Source organism: Alosa sapidissima, chromosome 16 (genome assembly GCF_018492685.1).
Source record: "Alosa sapidissima isolate fAloSap1 chromosome 16, fAloSap1.pri, whole genome shotgun sequence".
NCBI lineage: Eukaryota > Metazoa > Chordata > Actinopteri > Clupeiformes > Clupeidae > Alosa > Alosa sapidissima.
The window spans coordinates 22,456,827-22,481,058 of record NC_055972.1 but is presented as its reverse complement, the minus strand read 5'-3'; the positions used below and the strand labels follow the sequence as shown (position 1 = coordinate 22,481,058).

The 24,232-nt window shown below is 44.1% G+C and overlaps 1 protein-coding gene across 1 annotated transcript in view; it reads right to left on the bottom strand.

The window, feature by feature from the left end:
- ttc27 (tetratricopeptide repeat domain 27) overlaps window positions 1-21,095 on the bottom strand; it is a 116,104-nt gene extending 95,009 nt beyond the window's left edge. The window contains 5 exon segments of the mRNA XM_042066237.1: window positions 4,688-4,790; window positions 10,641-10,781; window positions 12,553-12,682; window positions 15,472-15,655; window positions 20,775-21,095. Of these exon segments, the coding sequence (XP_041922171.1) occupies window positions 4,688-4,790; window positions 10,641-10,781; window positions 12,553-12,682; window positions 15,472-15,655; window positions 20,775-20,865 (649 nt within the window). The 5' untranslated portion in view covers window positions 20,866-21,095.
- Window positions 21,096-24,232: the final 3,137 nt, after the last annotated feature.

Below are 24,232 nucleotides of genomic sequence, written 5' to 3'. Positions count from 1 at the left end.
CAAGGATATTGTGTAACATATAGGCTACTGTTGATGTTTCATAGCCTTTTGCTTGTGTGTAGTTAGGCCCACTGCTAGATTTTGACAGGAGCTCGTGATATCACTTTAAAGTAGGCCTAAGCACTTGGGCTCACGGAAGCTGTCAAACACTGTCCACTCGCCTATGTGGTACACCCATCTGGTTTATACATCCAATGTTTATGTTAGCTAACTGTATCTGGATGTGTTGCTATCAGAGCAAGACGTTAGAGATGGCGCATGACATGCAGTGATGCCTCATATATAAAAAAAAAATAATAATAATAATAATAATAATAATAATAATAATATATATATATATATATATATATATATATATATATATATATATATATATATATATATATATATATATATATATATATATATATATAAAAACGCTACTTAAGCACCGAAATGAGGCACCGAAATCCACGTTGTTATGCGTTTGCGTCGGTGCCATATTAGAACCGTGTTTCAGTGCCCAACCCTAGTGGAAAGGGACCTGATGAAACCCATGAATATATTTCATTTATCAGCATCAATTCAGTTAATAATATGGTTAAGGTATAGTCAGATGTCCCATAAGTTTTTCCCCTTAGTTAGACTACTAAGGTCTTTTGTGCAACAGTTTAAGGGATTTCTTACAAGATAAGGGCAAACCCTTAAATACTTAAGGGAAAATGTTAAGGTGAAAACTTAAGGGTGTTTGTGCAACCGTTAGTTGATCAGTAAAATCAGATTTTAAGGGAAAAACTTAACTTAAGGTGCTTTGTGCAACCGGCCACTGGTCTCTATTTATAACACAACGCCCACGACAGACAAGTTCATTATTCTGGTTGTTGAAGGAGCCTCTGATTCATGGTTCTGTTCTCGATGTGAGTCAGGATTTGTCCCTGGTACCTACTTCTAAGCTTATCAGCTCTAGAGTTACAACCCTTGGGGATCTAGTAGAGTTTGCTGGTCCTGATATCAGTAATTGCCATACTTTAGCTTAACACTTAGGTGTGAAGTCCATTAGGATAGTTGATCAGCTACTTGGGAAATGGCGGTCTCTCCTAACTGGGGAGGAGATGCAATTGCTTGGAGATTATTTTGACTCCTTTCCCAGACTTACTCTAGTTCCAGATTTAACAGGTTGCACTGGTTGCTACTTACTCCCAGATAGTTTAGTTTTCCCAGGTCCTACAGCTGCAACTAGTAAATCATTGTATAAACTGTGTGTTCTCTCCCTAAATAAAAGGTATCTAGACAAGAGGGTGGATACACCCTGGCGTGAAGTTTTGCAGGTTTAAAATGATGTCAAACCACAATGGCGAGCGTTGTACAAGTCCGCATTAACTAAAAAAGCTGGCAATCTACAATGGCGTATTCTGCATGGTGCAATAGCAGTGAATGCTTTTATTTCTGTTTTAAATCCAATGGTTGATCAAGGGTGCCCTTTTTGTTCTGTAAGGGAGACTGTATTCCATTCCTTTATGCACTGCCAGAGGCTCAGACCTATTTTTGCTGTATTGATGACACTTTTCTTTTCTTCAAGTTTGATGAAAATTTCTCTTCGGAGATTTTCATTTTTGGTTTTAAATATGTACAAAAGCATCGCTTCAAGTGTCAGCTCCTAAAGTTTCTGCTTGGGCAAGCAAAGATGGCAATATATGTTAGTCGTAAAAAGGAAAGTTGAGCAGGATGTAGATGTTGATATCCTAATGGTGTTTTCTAGGTGTCGTTCTTGATGTTTTTGAGGAAAAATGGTGCTACAACAGTGTGATGTTGAACTTGTAACCTAAGGGTTGCCGGTTTGAACCCCGACCAGTAGGCACGGCTGAAGTGCCCTTGAGCAAGGCACCTAACCACTCACTGCTCCCCGAGCGCCGCTGTTGTGGCAGGCAGCTCACTGCACCGGGATTAGTGTGTGCTTCACCTCACTGTGTGTTCACTGTGTGCAGTGTGTTTCACTAATTCACGGATTGGGATAAATGCAGAGAGCAAATTTCCCTCACGGGATCAAAAAGAGTATATATACTTATACTATATATATATATATATATACTATATATATATATATATATATATATATATATATATATATATATAAAGTATGCATGGGGTATGCGAGTCACGCATACCCCCCTCACACCTCAGCAACCCCTCCCCCACCGCCAAGGACTTCCACGTCTGCCAGCTCTCGTGCTCTCTCCCTTCACTACGGCTACGCCACCTCCCCTCCAGGGGAAGCCATGGCGTTGCAATGCGTTTAGCATTTATTGCTTTTTGGTTGAATGTTTTTTGCGGGAAATGACCCTCGTCGGTATTTATGGCATCTGAGAAGTATATGCTCTACCTGAAAGGATTGCAGCCTCTCTATAGAAGGGGGGGGGGGGGGGGGGGGGGGTAAAGAAAATACTAATGTTCACATAATTGCTTTGCTGAATTCGATCAGTGGAGGGGAAGGGGATAAAACAAACACAGGCTAAGGACACCAAGGTCTTTGATGCTGTCAGCTCAAATTGTGTGTGTGTGTGTGTGTGTGTGTACCAATGGGACAGAATCTTCTCTGTATACAAAGTGTCATTTTTGTTTTGGTTTTATTATTATCCACACTTTAGACCAACTATCCACGGTCCACATTCTGGTTCTAGTACCCATCCACCCACCCAGAGATGATATTTCAGCTAAGTGACACAGTCATATACAGTACACCCCTGCCAGTGAGGACAAGTTCTCTCTCTCTCTCTTCATCTCTCACTTTGTCCTTCAACACATTTATGAAGCGCACATAGCATTAGCTGTATAAATGTACCCACAGCATTGAGGACACTCAATCTCAGTCTGAGACACACAGCTAGAGTTGTTCCCGTGCCCTGACACACACACACACACACACGATAAAAAAAATACACAGCAGATAGAAAATGGCCAGAGCCTAATTCATACACAGACACACACACACACAATCTGTGTGGATGCGCTGATATCATCATCTCATGTTGAGCGCACAGCTGCTCTAACAAAAACAACAGAAACTGTAATCGGCCACTCTGGCAGACACACACAGGCTCTCGCACCCACCCATCACAAATTATCAGTGACATAATTTCCTTCAGAACAAACACATTCTCACACACACACACACACACCAGTGGAAATGTGGAGAGCTAGGTCGACTTCAGCAGCTTGTCCTAGAGTGTTTATACTGACGCTTAGTCGAGCCACTTGCTAATTAGCCACAAACTGCCTCTTCCAACTACACACAGGTACAGCTAAGGTTCTCTCCTGTCGCCAGCTAACACACACACACACACACACACACACACACACACACACAGCTTGATGCACCAACATCTCCACTGAGCAGCACAGCTTATCTCCACACACACACACGTCCATCCCAGCCTCTTCTCCCCACGTGAGGGTACTGAACACTAATCATCCCCCCCTTGTGCAGGGTTAGTCTGGCTTCCTCTCTAGCTAACACAAAAGAGGGCTTATCCGTTCATCTGGCTGGGTGGAGATAGGGTTGGGAGGCAGTGGTGATGTTTTAATGATGGAAATGTGATCTGGTACTTGATAACGTGCATTGGTAAATCCTGCATTGGAGAAGGAGTCACATGCATCCATGCTCTACTGTACATGAGGATGTGGATGTTGACGTGTGACCAAATTCTTGACCGTTTACTTGGCTGTTTACTAACAGTACGGCCACCCAGCCTTGGCACCCGTGTGAGTTTATAGTATTGAGCAATATTTGGAACATTGTTCCTCACCCTGGCCTTGGGTTTGCATAAATCAGAGCTGATAAAAATCAAAATATTTTTTTTTCTTTAGACCTCCAAAGCAGCAACAATTATACCTTATATGGTGCTGTAAACAGCAATTGGACTTTCATTTGCCTTTTTCTTCAGCTGTGCAACAGAGAGAAACCACTGAACTATCCACCCAACCAGAACCTGATGTCGCTATTTGAATTGCAAACAAGGTCACCTGATGGGGAGGACAGTGCCCCCTGGTGGCAGCTCACGTACACTGAACATTTCTTAACGATTAAAAATGCATAAATGAATTAACAAACACAAACAACCTTAACAATGGCCGTCTTAAATGAACTTATCCCAGACTCAATCCTTAATACCATTTCAGTCTGAACTCCCATTATCTATATAAAATGTCAATATTTATCATTATACATGACTATATGAGCATGACGATGTGTGTCTATTCTGACTGATAAATATAAGTAAACAGCAGATGTTTAAAGAGTTTGCTATTTACAATGTGGCTGCCCCTGAGTTTTCATATACCCATCATATGAAGCCAACACAAAGGCAACCATGCAATCCATTTTTGTCCACATGCACTCATAAAACCATGGCTTTGAATAAGAATGCGTGTCCTGCATAAATAAATACAAATGTAGCCTTGAAGCATAGCCGCATTAGCTATACTGTACATCCGAAGATAGATCCGGCTATGCTATCAGTCCATGACACGACTGACTGGTCTTGTGGGGAGATGGGGATGGAGAATGGAGAAATCCCTTAAGGCTGACAGACAGGACCCTACCAGTCGGCCTGTGCCTTGGGTGGCATTACGGATCGGTGGCGGACAGTGTATGCGTGTGTGTGATTGACAGGTTGGGGCTTTTGGAGGGTTCCATGCGTAGGGGGCTTACCGTTGTCCATGGAGGTCCGGGCGATGCTGAGGAGCTGGGGGGAGCAAGCCTCCAGCACCTGCTGGTGCACCGACACGTAGCGTAGAGTCCACCATGGCAGCAGCTGCAGGGAGAGACACGGTTAAATCGTAAAAATCGTAAATCAGGATTCTCGACCAGGAATTTGGTCTCTGCATTTATCCCATCCGTGAATTAGTGAACACACAGTGAACACAGAGTGAGGTGAAGCACACACTAATCCCGGCGCAGTGAGCTGCCTGCAACAACAGCGGCGCTCGGGGAGCAGTGAGGGGTTAGGTGCCTTGCTCAAGGGCACTTCAGCAGTGGCCTACCGGTCGGGGTTCGAACCGGCAACCCTCCGGTTACAAGCCCGAAGCACTAACCAGTAGGCCACGGCTGCCACATCAAACTGTTCATCTACACTACCAAGTGTTGTTGAGCCATCTCCAGTGCAAGTGTTGTTTCACTGCGTCTCTCCAGTGGAAGTGTTGAAAGTGTTGAAACTTGTTGTTTGGGAACAGTCATGGCCTACTGGTTAGGGCTTCGGACTTGTAACCAGAGGGTTGCCAGTTCGATCCCCGACTAGTAGGAACGGCTGAACCTCACCTCACTGTGTGTTCACTGTGTGCAGTGTGTTTCACTAATTCACGGATTGGGATAAATGCAGAGACCAAATTTCCCTCACAGGATTTATATATACTCAAAAGAGTATATATACTTATACTCAGGGCTCAAAATTAACTTTTTTTCTCAGTGTCCCGCAGCTGTCCCGAATTCTACTTGGCACTGTCCCGGACTTAACCACCAGTGTCCCAAATTCAAGTTCTTGTTTTTTCCCATTCTATGTAATAAACAGTATAATAATCAGTAACTTGCGCCACTTAATTAACTCATTCTGGTCCACCATAAGTTCTAAACACTTAATTTATTAAACACCATTTTATTAACATTAAATCATCTACTATTTCACACAACACTCATTTTCAGACGTTGCGCTTTTGACTCTTTTTTGAGGTTGCACTAGACGTTTTCATTGACCTTCGTTATGACGGACAAGTTTCGTAAAACATTCCGTCAATAATCTATTTTCACGTGTCTTTAATTTCAATGTCAGTTTGGTGTGATGTCATGGCCACAGATCTAAGTGAAAACAATAATGGGAAATTACCATGAAGCTGGCCAATTTCTGTCTAACTTTACCGAAGTGAAGCTGTCAGATAGGCTACTCTCCGGTATTCGTTTCTTTTCTCAATAGCCTATAACTTAGAACTGCCACAACGAAATGTCATATGCTAACTTAAATAACTGTTTTCATAGTTATAGGCTACCTTGCAACACTATCATTTTGTCAAATCGCAGTTGCAGTATGCTATTAAGCTCAGCATGGTAGGCTATTGGTGACGTGTCGTCTGTCACTGACAGAAAACACGCAACGTTTTAGTCAGAGGACTGTCATCTCGTTTTTTTAGAACACCAGTGTAACCTCAGGCCTACACTATCAGTCAAAAATGTGCGCAATGTCATTAAAACAAATGGCATTTCCTAGCCTACCTGCCTGCCAGTTAGGTAAGTTAACCTCTATATCGGAAATGACCCATTAGACCTACCGCCCGTGCCCTATGTTTGTGTCGGCACATGTGTCACTTAATATTTATTTTTATACAAAACCAAGACGGCGGATTCCTAAGGAAAAGCAAGCACCCATCCCATTTGGATATCTTATATTGTATTTGTACCAAAAATGACATTAGCCTACAGTGATTCGAAGAGCAGTAAACAGTGTTGTAGGCTGCGTAGGCCTATATAAAACCGCTTCTTTATAGATCAGCTGGCTAACGCCGCTTTTGCCAGCTGCCCTGTCAAACGCCAGGTCAAATTACGCCAGGTCAAATTTTGTTTCATTTTCATTCAGACAAGAAAGATACGTTTAGATTCCCATGTGAACAGTTTAGGAAAAAAGTACCTATTTAGAAATTTGCTTTGCCATTTTTCTACTGTCCCAGAGATGTCCCAGACATCATTCTATTGTGTCCCGGGGGCATTTTTTATAGTCCCCGGGACGTCGGGACATCGTTAATTTCGAGCCCTGCTTATACTGAACAGAAAAAAACAGCTAAGTCACACAAACATCCCCTCCCCCATCAAATTCATACACACACACACACACACACTGTAAGCCCCATTGGCAACAAACAAACAAACAAACAAACAAACAAACAAACACACACACCCATCTATGCTAAATCCTGACAAACATATTTATACATAAAAACACCAATCAGGGACATTTCCACTGCTGAGGTAGCTAGAGGAGCCTCTCAGCTTGACCGGGGAAAAAGGTAACACAAAGTGGTACATAGAGAATGGCTCATAGCCAACAGAGGTGTGTGTGTGTGTGTGTGCCCATATTCTATAATCATTGCACCTGCATCAGGTTCAGCATTGTGTGTGTGTGTGTGTGTGTGTGTGTGTGTGTGTGTGTATGTGAGCATCTCTGGTGTGGACTACATACGTGTAAGATTGTGTGCTCGTGTGTGTGTTTGTATGTATGTGTATGTGCCTATTTCTACTATAACACAGGGTGTGGGTGTGTGTGAGAGGGGGGAGGGGGTAGGGGACTGAGGAGTGTGTGGCCCTCTAGCAGAATATCCTGTGGCTCTCTCCTCTCATTTAAAAAATGCACACAGCAGTGTTTTAACCAAGGGTCACCTGACGGGGTGTTAATGGTTGCTTGTGAGGGGCTTTATTATTCTCTGCACGTGCACACACACGCACTCACACACTCACACACACGGCTGTCAGCTGTATGTTCCTGCTTCAGTTACGGCTGGTGTGGGAGTGCTAGGCATGTAGAAAGTGTGTGTGTGCGTGTGCGTGTGCGTGTGCGTGTGCGTGTGCGTGTGCGTGTTGAGGGTGCAATTGAGGAGGTGTGGGTGTTGATGGTAAGCGACTGGCGTTAGGGGTTGGAGTGTCCTTGAGTCTGCCCACCCCACTCCAGCAAGAACACTGCTAAGGTGCTCAAAGTTAATACCCTGCCCCTTATTTGCATTTTAAAGCCTGAATGAAGGGTGCGCATCCGTGTGCACTAAATGTGTGAACGCCCGTGGATGTGTGTGCGTGTGTGATTGTGTGTGTGTGATTGTGTGTGTGTGATTGTGTGTGTGAGATTTTGTGTGTGTGTGATTTTGTGTGTGTGTGTGATTTTGTGTGTGTGTGCGATTGTGTGAGTGTGTGTTTGTGTGTGTGTGTGTGTGAGTGTGTGATTATGTGTGTGTGTGTGTGTGTGTACACATGTTTATGTTCCTTGAGTCTCTAATCACTCTGTGGAGAAATTAATCCTGCTGAACAGGCGGGTGTTGATAGGGCTGGTTGAGGTGGTGGTGGGGGTGATTGCGTGGAAAAAAAGAACTCAAATACATCATCCACCAACACACATTAGCTCCATGAAAACACATCGTGCCTCCTGCACACAATGGCAGTCTGCTGGTGGAACAAAATGGCTGGTGGCTATCTCTGAAGCTATCGCACGTAGCCCCAGCCATCAGCCTTCACAGCACGCGCTTATGCAACATTCATTCCAATACCGAGCCCATAAAATGTATACAAGTTACCCGCAATACAGCCCAAATGTGCCAGCACGCCACCCTACATCCCTACCCCGCCCCGCTCACACCCATGCATGCCCTGAATGTTCGTGTTTGTTCATGTCTTTGTTTAGATTTTAAATGGATGTCTATATTTAGATTGATGATTGTGTACATGTATGTGTGTGTGTGTGTGTGTGTGTGTGTGTGTGTGTGTGTGTGTGTGTGCATGCGCGAGGGCATGTGCGTGTACGTGAGTGTTTTTTAGATGTGTGTGTGTGTGTGTGTGTGGTGTCTGTGTGTGATGGATGTTTCTAGAAGTGTGTGTATGCATGTGACTAATTATGTGTGTGTGTGTGTGTGTGTGTGTAGTGAAAGCTTGTAAATTAGTCGTATGAACATGTCATGGGGGCAGTGCGTGGAGCTGGGACTGGAATGGAACTAGACGTTGGCCACTGCTTCCTTGAGAGGAGGTTCTGACAGATACATAGCAGTCACCTGAGGCCATTAAAAAAACAAGGGCATCAATCACTCCTTACCCTGTCAATCAAGCAGACAGGCAGCTAGATGTAGGAAAGTGTTATCCTGTCGCAACACACATCAACCCAAAACATTACACCTCTACACGAGTATGTCATACATGACAATTCTATGCGTCTTAATAGAGCTATAGAACTTTGAATAATGACACAATCTTTGACAGAGAAAAAATGCATTCTGCCAGCTAGCAGTGAGGTAATGAGGATTTATAATGGCGCTGAAGGGGGTTATAAATTCAATGGAAATCTGAAGGGAATGATTAAAGGTGATGTGGTACAGAGTGTGAGTGTGTGTGTGCGTGTGTGTGTGCGGAGAGAGATGAGATGCCTGTGTGAGTATGTAGAGTTGGGAAGTAGAATTGGAGAGTAGAGTAGGGGTGTGTGGGTGTGTGTGTGATGTGATGAGGTGGCAGATGAGTGAGTATGTAGGGTTGGGGATTAAAGTAGGTGTGTGGGTGTGGAGAGAGATGAGATACCTGTGTGAGAATGTAGAGTTGGGGAGTAGAGTAGGTGTGTGTGTGTGTGTGTGTGTGTGTGTGTGTTAGGGGTGTGAATCTCTCATGTAAAAGAGGATACAATTCGCATCTAGATACATGGGCCCGATTCGATACAAGAAAAGATACATGTTCATAAAAAACGATTCAGTACGATTCGATGCAATTCGATGCAGTTCAAGAATGGAAAGCATTCTGAAAGATTTTTTATCATTTGCTCAAGGTGCACATTAATTTTATATTATCAGTCATCATGGTCATGGTTGTCAATTAGGCAAAAAAATGTGTGAATATGATTATCTAAACTGAGGTTTGTTTCATATACTGTATTGAAATGAAAAAAGAATAGTCTACATTTCAGTCAAACACAGCAGCCAAATACAATATTTTTTTTTATAGACTTTATAGATTTTATAGAGTTATATCTGATTGTTTTCATGGAGCTGTAGCCTTGTTGAGGTAAGACAATACCGAAATAAAATAAAACAATGCTTAAGACACTCTTGGCCTTTTCTCATATAGCCTACAAGAATAAAATCGGCCTACATATCAATGAACTCTCTGGGTTTATTTTGTTCCAACGGTAGACCTAATGCAGAAACCTATAATGCCACAAGTCTGAGTGAATATGAACAAAATAATTGGCTAATAATTTGTGCATCGTTTTAGCAAGGGACAAATTATTATTTAACATTAAGGAAATCCTTTCATCAAACGTAAGGCTATACTCTACAGACTATCATTGCTGTTTAGTGTTTAATTTCGCACTGGATTTTGAAAAACAAGAGTAAAAACTGTAAAACAAACGACCGAGTGTGAGTTGTCACGTGCTTAAGTTGCAGTAGATGTATGGGTAATGAGGTCATTTGACAACTTTGGGCAATGAATGTAGCCAAAAACGAACTGCATTACCCACAATTCCGTGCCACGTATAGCTTCACAATTCCGTGCCACGTATAGTTTCCGATTTATTCTGATACGGGGCTTCACGTATCGATGTAGCCGTATCTTACACGTTTTAAAACGGATACCGATACGTATCGGTTAATCTTTACACCCCTAGTGTGTGTGTGTGTGTGTGTGCGCGTGTGTGTGATGTGATGGCGGATATGTGAGTATGTAGAGTTGGGGAGTAGAGTAGGTGTGTGTGTGTATGTGTGTGTGTGTGTGTGTGTGTGAGTGTGTGTGTGTGTGATGTGGCGGATGTGTGAGTATGTAGGGGTGGGGAGTAGAGTAGGGGTGGGGAGTAGAGTAGGTGTGTGTGTGTGTGTGTGTGATGTGGCGGATGTGTGAGTATGTAGGGTTGGGGAGTAGAGTAGGTCATTTGGTGTCTCACCTGGAAGGAGTCCAGCTGGGGCCGGCAGGTGACCAACAGCACGCGGGCCAGGAGGAGGCAGAAGGGGTTGGCCACCAGGCTGTAGACCGACTCGCCATCCAGCAACAGACTACTGAGAAGAGACTCATGCAGAGCCTGAGGCTGGGGATTGGGGGGGGGGGGGGGGGGGGGGAGAGAGAGACAGAGGGAGAGAGAGAGCGGGGGGGAGAGAGAAAGAAAGAAAGAAAGAAAGAAAGAAAGAAAGAGAGAGAGAGAGAAAGAGAGAAAGAGAGGAGAGAAAGAGAGAGAGGGAAAGAGAGAGGAGAGAAAGAGAGAGAGAGGAGAGAAAGAAAAGGAGAAAGAGAGAAAGAGAGAGAAAGAGGATGAGGAGGTGGAGAACATGGTGAGTTGAGAGAGAGGGTGACAGACAGGGGATGTGCAGAGGGAGGGTGAAATGGAGGAGAATGAGAGTTAAAGAGATGGAGAGGTAGACAGAGGGAAGATTAACAAAAGATGAAAAATAAGAGATTTATGAGATGTAGAGAGAAAACAAAAAAACAGAAGAGAGGGGGAATGAGGCAAAACATTACTATTTGCTGAATATCATTTTGACCAATCAAGAAACCACAGTCCACTCATTACTGTTTGGAGCAAGTGTAGCAGTGGTGGATGTTAAGCAGGAGCCTCACGCTGCGACGTGACACTCCGTTCCAGTGCTGACGCAGAGCCGCGGAAGCTCTTGTTTAGTCCCCTCACTCACGCTGTGCTTTTAATCTCCCACATAATGTTCTTCCAGGGAACAGATAAATCAAAGATGGCACCAAAAACTCTTACACAGCACAATCGGAGCTCTCGGGTGAAATTGCAGCAGGGTGCGGTGTGTATGTGTGTGTGTGTGTGTGTGAACTGAGAGGATTGGGGGGGGGGGGGGGGGGGGTGTATGCAGGGCAGGCTCTCCTCACCCCGGCAATAATTGGGACCCCAGAGAGACTTCATTACCCAGAGTTCCCCTGTCCCACTTTATACATCCTCATTAGCTAGAGCAGAGGTCCCGCTGAGGTCACTTTTATCACACCATATATCACGACGCGTCTCCTCTTACACACACACACTCTTTTTCACATTCATAAGCCACAGAGTTCTGGGTGAGAGGGAGGTATTCCTGGTCACAGGTCATACAGTATACTCCTGGATGATGCACTGCAGGGTCAGCAGCCATTAAGCCTCACTCACATGGAAACTGAGTGAGTGCTGCAAGCGTACAGCTGACAAAACAGCTGCCTGCAAAACCACGGCTCTGGTATCAGCAAAACGACACTGGTAATCTTACTGCGGATAACCCTCGTATTGAACAGAAAAGGAATTCCTTTCAAATAGCCTGGCTGCTTACATTAATCTATGACAACAGTGCACTGCACTTCCATTGCAGACTCCAAGCACCCTTAAGCTATTTAAAGTGTTTGGCTGATGTGAAATAAAATATTAACATTAAAAATCACAATGCTACACATTGGTAGAATGGTATATGACGGACATATACTGTATTGTCTAATAGATGGAAGCAAGTGTGTGTTAGTGTGTGTTGATTTCACTTCTGTCCAATGCGGTGAGTGCACACACACACACACACACACACACATGACCTGTAGGGTTCTCCTCCCCAGCGCTGCAGCCTACTGCGTCCCAGAGACATGGCTGTGTGAGCTCCCAGCGTGCAGTAAGCAGCTCAAGTGAGCTTACATGACGCACAATAGGGGGGGAGGGGGGGCTTGTGTTTCTGTGGTTCCTCCAGATGTGTGTGTGTGTGTGTGTGAGAGAGAGAGACTTGAGTGTGGTTAGTGTGTGAGGCTGTGAGCCCCTGACAGACGGGTGGTGTGATTGCGTGTGCATGTGTGTGTGTGTGTGCGCGTCGGGAGGTAGATGGGCTGCTTACCTCTGACAGGGACTGCAGTAAGGAGGCCGGCAGCAGGTCAGGCACGTGCAGGCTGACTGGAGGTCCTGTCCAGTTACTCTGAACAAAGAGGTGGAGACAGGCAACAGCTACTGCCAACAGAGCTGTCTGCCTACATCAGAGAGAGAGAGAGAGAGAGAGAGAGAGAAAGAGAGAGAGAGAGAGAGAGAGAAAGGGATGGAGAAAGGGATGGAGGGATAGAGGGCAAGAGGAGAGAGAGAGAAACAAAATAAGAGAAACAAAATCCTTCATTTACTAACATCAACAGTACAACTGAGTGTTAAAACTACAACCACAGATGTGAAAAAGTGTTTTACCCCTTCCTGATTTTTTTCTTTTGCATGTTTGTCACACCTAAATGTTTCAGATCATCAAACAAATTTATATATAAGACAAAGATAACACAAATAAACACAAAATGCAGTTTTTAACTGAAGGCTTTTATTATTAAGGGGAAAAAAAGGATGTCCGGCCCTTCAGGTGATTCAGATGTGATGCTTACATGTGGACATTATGTGTGAAGCACATCCGACGCGCATGAACTCTCATGGGAATCTCTGCATGGTTGAATGTGGTTTAACACGTACATGAGCAGAATCTCCGCATGTTCTTCTCTTCGTTCAGACATGAGCTCATTTAATGTCCGTCGGAAATACTAGGAGGGGAGTAGTGTAAGAGGTGGCGAAGTTCGGAGTTCCAAATGTCTGGTTGTGCTGTTCAGATAAATGGCCCAACCCGATTGACATCCGCAGAACATGCAGACTTACACCTATGTCTGAAAGCAGCTATACAGACACACAGACACACACACACAGCTAATCTCTCCACCGCTTTAAACTAACACAATGCAGGAATTCCTATTTCTGTCACTTCTCAACATATTGGACATCCATTTAGCGTTAAGGGAGTAACTATCAATTCATCTAAATCTAACAAAAAGGGTCATGCTCCCACCAATGATAACAATGTTACTTGGCAAAATATCAAGCTTTACCGGCGGCGCACATTGGTAATGTCAGAGACACCATTCTCCACATTGTAAGACAGTGGAGCATCAAAATGAGTTACTAAGGTAAAAGAACTGCACTGTGTGGCTTTACAATGGAACAGAGAGACAGAGATGAATGATCCAGTGAGGACTAGATGAGGCGAATAAGACCCAGCTTGGGACAATTCAATAACACTCGGACACCGACAGACACCCAACGCTCACAGAGTCCAGAGCTGAACGAACAAACACACACAAACAAACACACACAGATTTAGTTATGTGCCCGTTCAAAAGGCAGAGAGCACAGACAGCACAGGAGTGCAGCTGGAAGGGCACAGTGGGACAGCAGGCAGGAGAAGCACACGCGCCAGCATCCCAATGCTGCACCCACTCCCCTCCTCACTCCCCAACACCAGCATCCCAATGCTGCACCCACTCCCCTCCTCACTCCCCAATGGGATGTAACAGTATGAAAATTTAACCCTTACGGTTATAGTGACCAAAATTATCATGGTTTTCGGTACACAAGCTGAAATATTTTCAAAATAGTTTCAAAATGTGTCCCGTTCACTTTTTCATGTTTAATTGGCTATGTGCTTATAGCTTAATTTACCCTACCATGACTTGGAGTTTGCTATTTCTGTTATTTGGATCCAATGAGTGAGACCAAAGTAAGTGTTCAAAATAAAACTTTAGGCTACGATGTTCTCCTGATAACGTGAGTGGAATGGATTTCATGTGGACGCGAACATAAAAAGACGCAGAGTGGCTAAATGATATAGTGCACGCTTTGCAGTGAAAATGTTCCACCTTTTAAAATCAGATGTAGCCTAATCCGAATCGCAGTTAAAACCATCAATTAGACAACAGAATCAGTAGGGTAGCAGTTTTGTTTCATTGTACCAGGCCTACTGTATGTCTAAAGCAGGCTCGGATGAAGCTGGGAAGGATTAAACACACGGTTTCAACACCGCGGTAATCAACCTTGATAATTATGATATTTCAAAAGAAAACAGTAATTGGTATCGTCAACATTTTTATCGCGGTTTACCATTATACCGGTAATCGTTACATCCCTACTCCCCAACACCAGCATCCCAATGCTGCACCCAGTCCCCTCCTCACCCCCCTCCTCACTCCCCAACAGCAGCATCCCAATGCTGCACCCACTCCCCTCCTCACTCCCCAACAGCAGGCGCAGCAGCCAGAAGGAGAGAGGGAGCGACAGAAGAGGCTGCAGTAAAGGGTAGGGGGGGGGGAACGCACACTCTCTCAGGTCTTTATCACTCCCTCCCTCCCTCACTCCCTCCCTCACTCCCTCACTCCCTCACTCAGAGCTGGACCGGCTGTACCAGGAGTGCGAGGCGATGCCAAGACGTCCTTATTAAAAATGAATAATTCATTACAGCAGGAGGGGGCCGTAGGGTGGAGGGGCTGGAGGTGGTCACGGGTGGTGCTGGTGGTTGGTGCACTATCAGTGAGGGGGCGACAGCTGACTTGTAATTCAGCTTGTATTCAGTCCAATGCAAAAAAAGAGCATCTCAATAACCCCTCCAGCCTCCCACCCCCAATCCCCAAAAACCCCTCATTAAAGTGTAATCGCCAGCTGCCATTTTGTGGGGTCCCCAGCTCTCTTGACTGCAAGGCAGGCAGGCCGGCAACTCTTCAAAGCTCCAGAGTCAGTGAGGGTTATAATGGGTGGAGAGCTAGATGGATGGGTGGACAAGCTGGGGTTTAATTAAACTCAACTTTCACAAAGTGTGCACATATGAAATGATTAAAAGATGGAGAGAGAGGAAAAAAATTAATAACTTATAGATGACTTCCCAGGGCTTGTCTTGTCTGTGGGGTGGGTGGGAGTGAGAGTGTGTGTGTGTGTGTGTGTGTGTGTGTGTGTGTGGTTAACCTACCTTTCCAGGCGGTCATCCTCAGTGCTGTCGCTCAGGTAGGCTAGCACCTTCCTCTCCAGGTAGGCCTCGATGGTCTCCCCCTCCACAGCCTCCGACTCGGCCCCCAGGAGGTCCAGCACCTGGGGGCTCAGAAGAACTGCCTCAAAGTCCCCCTCCAACAGGCTCTGGAGCAGGGGGCCACCCTCTAACACACGAGAAGGAAAGAGTAACAGTAGATAAGAGTCTAACACAGGAAAAGAAAGGGTGATGTTCCCCAATTACTTCAAATCTAGATGGTAGAGAAACAGACAGTTTCTGCGTCTGTAAGGGCCGCAGTCCTTAGGGATGCACTGATTGTGAAATTCTGGGGGGCTTATAACAATGTTTACAATAACAATTTGGCTGATAACCGATGCCGACACCAATACCAATCTTTGTTTACTTTGTTTTTGTTATCCATTATACCCGTTTAGCGGCTGGCTCCTTATACATAAAAGAAAGTCTTTCAGCCCTTCATAACATGGTCTCAAAATGTGCCCGTCTGTGAATAGCACAACATTTAGCTAGTGCAGAACTAATACAACATTACAGATAAAAATCAGCCACTACCATCGGTAAATGTCTTTGTATTTACCGATGGGCCGATACTAGTCAACAAGGCAAATATTGTCTGATACTGATGTCAAGAGGACATATCTGTCTGAATGAAAAATCTAAACCCTCAGTTTAGTCAGTCCAATGCAGAGTTTCTGGTATTCCCAGTTTATACAGTTATTCCCCAACAGATCAGCATCTAGCTCGGTTCATCTTCGCTAACCAAAGCTAAAACGTCACGTAACTTGTGTGTCACAATTGATGACCAACTAAATTTCTCTGAGCACGTAACCCCGGTCAAAGTCATGTTGGTTTACCCTATACAATATTCAGAAGATCAGAACACAATATGCCATATGACTTCTTGCACAGGCCATAGTTCTTTCTAAACTGGACTATTACAATACATTGTTTGCTGGCCTACCTGCAGATGATTCCAAATGCAGCGTCATTGTCTGGTTTTTAATCAGCCAAGACACATGCAACTCACTCCTCTGTTACTTTTCATTGGCTTCCTGTAGCAGCCAGAATCAAATTCAAATCCCTCACTCTGGCCTACAGGACACTTGCTTGACCTGCACCTTGCTATCTTATTTCCATGATCCAGCTATAACAGGGAGGCTACAATGGACACGTAACTGAAGCGTTCCGTTCGCGCAGCATCTGCTGCAACAAATAGCTTCCACTATAATCAGCGGAACTGGCTACTCTAGGCGTGATAGCGGCGCAGACCATTCTTCTAAAACGAATTTTACGCTACGAGAACGGAGCGTTTCAGTTGCAGACCCCATTGTAGCCTCCCTGTTAGTTCCCTCTTGCCCACTGCGGTCTCCTGATGAGTGTCTGCTATGTTGGCCCTCCATCAACACTAAGGGTTACAGGTACGTCTGTGATTCCTCGTTGGTGGAATGATTTACCTGAGGATAGTTTTGGGATCTTCAAAAGCCGTCTAGAGACTCATCCGTTTACACCTTGTATATGACTAATTCACTCTTACAGAGTTGTGGTTTGCAAATGTCAAATGTTATTATTATTATGCTGTTAAATTCTATTTAGTCTATGAGGTACCATAAGCATAAACATATTGGTGCATCCCTACTTGTCTCATTTTACTCGTCACAGAAAACATTCTATGATAATCCTGTTCACACATCAACCATGGCTGCAGGCTTTATAATCACTTTCTGTCATCTAACAAATATCATAGCTTGTAACAAAGCAGGAGACAAGCAATAGCAAAGCAAAATCTCACAACTTCAAGATCACCAGGAACAAACTAACCAACCTCAGCTAATGAGATTAACATGTTGCTCCACATCAAAGAACCCTCATCAACATTACGGCACCCCACACACCAACTATTTCAATCAACTCAAAAATGAATGACTGAATGAATAAATCAAATAAATAAATAAACACTAATTTCCAAGATCATCTATTGCCTCCTCCCAGCTGCAGTTTATTGCCATTTATTTCTGCTGTTATATGAAGTTTGGTTGGTCAGGTTATTACTCACACTCCACATTCTCATTAAGTTACACACCACGCACCGTCCTCTGTGATCCCCTAGAGGTGAAAACACACATTCACACTAATGTCTGTGTGTGTGTGTGTGTGTGTGTGTAAGAGTTACGGCTTTGCATTCTTCAAGAAGCGTTCTATTTAAAACAGAGAGAAGGGGAGAAAGAGAGAGAGAGAGCGAGAGAAAGGAGAGACTAGGAAAATGGGAGGAGAAGGAAGGGTGTGTGTGTGTGTGTGTGTGTGTGTGTGTGTGTGTGTGTGTGTGTGTTGATTCATGAGCAACACTTTAGCAGTGGAGCAGAGGTGTCTTAGCCCCGATGTAATTGCTTTCGGTGGGTGCTTCAGCCATGGCGCATCCCACTCTCATTAGTCCCTTATTTGAGCAGGGAAGCAGTCAGCCTTCATTAGCATTGATTGCACTGTGCTCCCCGGTGGGGAGGTAGAGGGTGCGTGTGTGTGTGTGTGTGTGTGTGAGATAGTAGTACTAGGTGCAGTGTGTGTGTGGTGTGTGTCTGTGTGTGTGCCAGTGAAAAATAGAAATATGTAGCCAGCCTCAGGGAGAGACAAAAGTGGCTCTTGGAGAACTACTAGACTGAAGCAAAGCCTCAGTGAGAAGTCCATCTATTTTTACAGCAGCACATAAACATCAACATAAACACCTAACGCTACATTTGCATTTAGCCCTGAGCTCAGCGATGCGCCTCAAACTACAGCCAGCTCTAAGCAATCCTAGACTGCCTTTGATGAAAGGCAAATGGATCCGCATGAACCCCTACCGACCTTACACTATTTGAGTTGGAGGTGATTAATCGGCAACACAAGTAGTTTTTTGAGGTTTCTTTACACCTGATATGCTGCTTTCTTTTCACTTAATTCTAACTCCTGCTTGATACATGTCTAAGGTGGGAGACGCTGCAAACCGAATGCAAGGCCATTTATCTCCATCTCTGCTGCTCAGCACATGCAAAACCAACATCGTTGTGTGGTTTATGTGAAGGCCAGGGAGGCTAGCGGGGAGGGTTACATTGTCATGAAAAAGGCTAACGGCCGGCGAGAGGAAGGGGACCAGTGCTCGGACACAAGGAACTGATTACATTTTTCTCTCCTCTCCCCCAGAACAGATGAGGGTAGGCAGTAATAGGCAATCCTGCAGCAATGGCCTGCCAGAGAGAGAGAGGTGGAGTGTAGAAGGGGAGAGAGATATTTCATCCCGCTTCAGATGTGATGAAACCCAGAGGCTGGTTTAATAGCACCCAATGCGTTTAGACAGCCTGCACGCCGAGATGGACGGCTAGAGAGATGGAAACAGAGGGAGAGGGAAAAGAGGGGGAAAGGGAGAACCAAAGTAGGAAGGTAGGGAAAGAGATGTGAGGAATGACAAAAAGCTGAGAGGAGACAAGAGAGGACATGTGGTCCAGGAAAACAGAGGTGAGGAGAAAACAACAGAGTGGGATCAAATGAGAGGACTGAAAAGGTGGAGGGGGAAAGAAAAGTGAAGGGAAGTAGCAGGGTATGAAAACGAGAAGTCCCAAGGAGATGAACACTGCCTGAAATGGCAGCATGCTTTTGGGTGGGGCAACATTCAACATACTAAGAGACAGCAGCACAACTGCAAAGAAGGACAGAACAACTGTCCACTGCTCCACCGAGTGTGAGCGCAGCCCTTTACACAATGACAGTGAGTGTTAGCATGCGGCAGTGCACACGTGCCACAATAGAACACTCCAAACCTGTCAAAATGCTCAAGGTTGGCAATAATCTATTCGGATTTTTAACAAGTCTAATCCCAATTGATAAATACTGCTGAAAAATGTAATGGTTGTAGTTTTGAGCCAGTCAAGTGCATCAGAGTCATAAAGTGTTATGGGAAAGGTAAAAACTGTACATAAAAATAATTCAATATTTCACTAGTCCGCATAGACGTATCACTTTTTTTCATTACAAAATATATAAAAGATGAAGCCGATTTTTAGCATGTAGTGCTAAATGCATATTATCTGTTGAGGAGACTGTTTAAAAGTCATCAGCCTGGACTTCAACATACCAATGGGGATATCAAATATGACATATTTAACTCATGTTGTATAATGTCACACAAATTAGATGGACACATAATCCGCTATGACAGACATTACACAAAACATTCGTTGATCGTATACGACCTGACAGACGCCCCGAATAGCTGAATAAGCACAGCGCTGTAATCACATCAAAGCGTAAATCACACGTCAGAATTATTACAATGGCTATTGTGCACAATATTCATAAAGCGTGAAAGCAAGCTGACGATCAAATTCCTAACTTAAATTCAGAAAAAGACTGCATAATATTACCAAAACATTAGTCTAAATCACTGTTACACCATCAGCTGACGTTAAGTGTTAATTCTATTTTGAGATGTAGAGGTGCCCTGAACTGTAACCTACCAGGCTAAATGTCATCAAAATATTAAAGCGAATATACTGGTACACGCACGCGAAACGTGCATATGAGCAGCACTATTCATTAAGGTACAAATTAAAGGTGATGTCACTACAAGTACATTAACATTAGTTGTAAAAGTGGTATTTAACAAGACACCGGATAACTCCGTTCAATATCACCCCGTAATAATAACGGCAAATGCTAATCTCAATAACATTACGAAACAGTCGATTAACAATGTACAAGACGGTGTAAGGTGATTCAGAACAACTTTACCATGAACAAGTTTTAAGTTTAATTGTTAATTGTCATTCAGCGTTGGGCTGCTTTACCATGTCATATGAACACATGTCAGATTTTGCATCACTTGCGCATAGATATCGTTTGGTGAAGTGACGTCGTTAGCATAAATTGACCAACCATGGATAACAAGTAACTAATTGTTCTAGTCTTACCAACCAAGTCACGCTGAAGCCAAGTCGCAAACCGGTTATCCAAAAATGTCTTCACCACCACAAAACCCCTATGCACAAACACTGTCCATCAGCAAGCAAGATAGTCTGCTAGTTCGCAAGCTCGCTTGGTAGCTGGCTAACCTGCTAGCTAGCTTTCGTATCAGGCTAAATGACCAGCTAGCCAAAGGCATACCAGCAGCATCCTACATCGGTCCTTTTTCTACACCACCTCAAAGAAATAAACATGACACCGAGACCACCACGTTCATCGACATCCACTAGAGGAGCAAGAGCCTTCCACGTATTCCCGGAAAGCTTATAATCACTTACCTGCAGAGCTGAAAATATTCTGCTTCCATTCCGTAGTCTCTCTGTCAGAGAGAAAGCCTCGCAGTACGGGCAGCTCTACGTCCCGCACCATTCTTGTTCACGTGCGACGTGTCCGCCTAAAACCCCAAAACGCTGTACACTCAGACAAGATTTGGTTTTTAATTGACACTATCGCTCTCTTTGCCGCTACTGGGTACACTACTGTTACGTCTATAAGGCAACCTGTTTATTTCAGCCCATGTGCTGCAAGCGGCACCAGTGAGCAGCCATGACAGAACCGCGTTGCACGCTGGGAAGCTTGATGAAGGAGACGTTCAAGAGCTCACGGACTTTGCTGGCATGTCTTACCTGTCAAATTATGGACCATGTTAGTCCTCAAAATGCTATGTGGTGTATCGAATCTGTCTATCCATTACTATTTTCTTCCCCCAAGGCAATGTATCCAAAATAAGCATATCTGCTTTCATGTAGCCTACTGCTTTCTAGACTACAACCTTTGCAACACTTAACACTTAACAGACCCAAGCTGACATATTGTGCCGGTTGCATTGTTGCTATTATATCAGCAAAACAATTCTACATTAGGCCTGTCTCATTTTCTTCATCAGATATTAATGCCTTTTAGGAGTAGGCCTATGCTAATTCACTCATCTGTGTTGTGCTGTTAGGCACATCTCTGACCTTCACTGCTTGCTAAAATAGTAAATCTCTGTATGTTCTCAGCGGCCAAATGGCTTCCAGGTGTCTTAATCTTGGTGAGTCTGTCTCAGTGGTAACAGTCTTAATTCTAAACAGACCTAGTTCTTCTGATTGTCATTTCAAAATGTAAATATTTTAATTGATTTATGACTGTGAATGGCATGTTGAATGGAGGTGAAAGTTGCACATATCCAACCAGTTAACACTTCACATAGATTTCTGATCTGCTACATCAGAAGATGTACTTTGCTATGTAGATTGGAAAGATAAATGTAAATGTTTAATGCATGATAGGATTACCAGGTGCTCAAGGCTGCCATCATGTCTAGAATATGTCTGCAGATTAGCAGGTGGAGAAGTGGAATGTATTGCTGTAGTAGTTTAGTTTGAAGAACAAATAACATAGACTGTTTCATTGAATCATCCAACATTATTATGTCTTTAGCAGCAACAATCGATGATGTAAGACTGTTGTTTCGACTTATGTTATGCCTTTCTTTTTTTCTTTACTATTGGTTGCCCTGTTATTGCTTAATGTGCCACAATCACATCACCCAAGTCTCCAACCCCACAACAACAGTGTTATTGTGAAGATGGATAACATTGTTTCACAACCTTATAACAACACAGACTTTTGTTTCTAACTTTTATAGAGTACCAAGTTTGATCCAATTTTAGATAGGAATGGTGGCTCCCCTCCAGTGTTAAGGGGTCTTCACATTGGATTTGTCTGAATTCAACTTTGTCAATAAGGAATCCTGTTGGACATCACTGTGTGAGGCATTAATCCTTGTGAAGTTTAGAACAAAGGCTTCATACTAAATGCCCAGAACATATTTTCCTCTTGGGGATGTTTGGTTGTTAGTGTGGAGATGGCAGCCAACATGCCTCACAAGTATTCAGACTCAGTCTTTTTTATTTATTTTTTGAGTATTTTATTTTGAGTATAATTCAAAAGTATTCAGATTAGTCACATTATTTTATTAATCCAATGAATTACGTTACTGATTACAAAAATTGGCGTGTAGGCCTCGTCTGTACTCTGACCCGGGGGCAAGAGTAGCCTATACTATACATATTTGAGGGATAATGTTCATAATGTTCTCCTTAAGCTTCATATAAGTGTAAAATATTCATAACATATAGGCACTATAGCAAAACACTCACATAAAACAAGCCTGACATTGGAAATGGAATGATACAGATTACTATATAGCTTTCAGGTTTTCCGTGAGAGTGACATTCTATGACATTTGTTTCTCATTCCATTTGGAACTGCAGTTACATATAAGGGCTGCTCATCACCGCTCCAAGAGAACGGCCTGTGACTAAGCTAACAGTTTCAACAGAGACAAAAACATCATTCTAATGATTCAGAGCCTCATAGGCCCGCCAGCGGCAGCATGGCGCATCAGTAAACCTCACGGCTGTTATTAGGAATGATCTATTTGTTCTTTTTTTCCGTGTCAATCTCCCACTTTCTTTCCCCCATACATGCCCACACATGCGCGCACACACATTATCTCTCCTGAGCATACATCCCTCTGCACTTTCCTTTCTCTCCCCTTAATGCATGTCATTTATGTGTGCTCGAAAACGTTATGGAGTCTTGCACAAACAAATTGAGGGCTCTCCTGAGTCATCTGAAAAAGACTGGAAGACTGGAAGCTGTAGCGTGTTCTTCAGTAGAAGTCGGACGTGACACTCATGCTTCCATGCGCTCATCTCGAGGCACCTCTCGACTAATCTACGGAGCTGTCAAGTACACGCCCGCGCTCGAATGATTGAAGCCATTTCTCAAGGTCTAGCATTCAGAGAGGGAATGTATCCTCTTTTCCCTTGTGGTGGGACAACAAAGGATGGCTGATACCGCAGTGTGAGCATGTGGCGTTTGAAGCCTGCGCTGCCAAAGTGGGGAGTGCACAGTGCTCCAAAAAGCACGCAACAACACACATCATCCTGGCATTGATTGTTGGTAGAAAGTGTTGTGAGGGTGGGGAGAAGCGGAGACGGGGGTGAAAAAAGCCCCTGATCTCACACGCTCCGTTTCTTTACGGCTCCATAAAAGCAGCCTGGTTGAGGGCTGCCTGCGTGCTTTGGAAGATGATGAGCGAAGCGGGCAGATAGGGTAGGATGGGGAGATGTTAGTTTTCACTGTTGCAGTGTGAAATTCTGCTGTTTGCTTTAGGAAGGTTCAGGTTGATAAACAATATTGGCCTTGTCCTCTCTAGTCTACTCATAATGGCATCATCCTTTACTGGTTGACTCGAGAAAATGTTTTATCATACACGGCAGTCCTCGGAGACGGTAAAGGACCTTTATGAAAAGCTTCTCCAGCCCCTCCTATGGGAAAATGTAGAATTTGGGATCATTAAAAGCTTTTCCACGAGTAAGAAAAGTCAGTTGTTTTCTGGAGGGCACATAGGCCAGCTAAATGCCGCATCTGTCAGGTAACTATATTTTCAGTAATTCAGGGACACAGTGCATTGCGCATGTAATTGAGGCTCAGAGACCCCTATCAACACCCAGGCAGGGCTGGATTGTCTGACAGATTTATTGGGTGCCGAGCTGCATGCCAGCGCAGTTTATCAGTGCCGAGGGGGGAGAGCCCTGCGCTTCGGGGCTTGCCAGCCGAGGAGGTAATTGAATGTAACCCCACAGGTCCACAGGGCTCTCGGACGGAAAACAGAGCTGTGCAGCGCTTTGGTTATTTTCCACGCTTTAACGACCGATTTCAGGATCTGCTTCACCCTCCCATC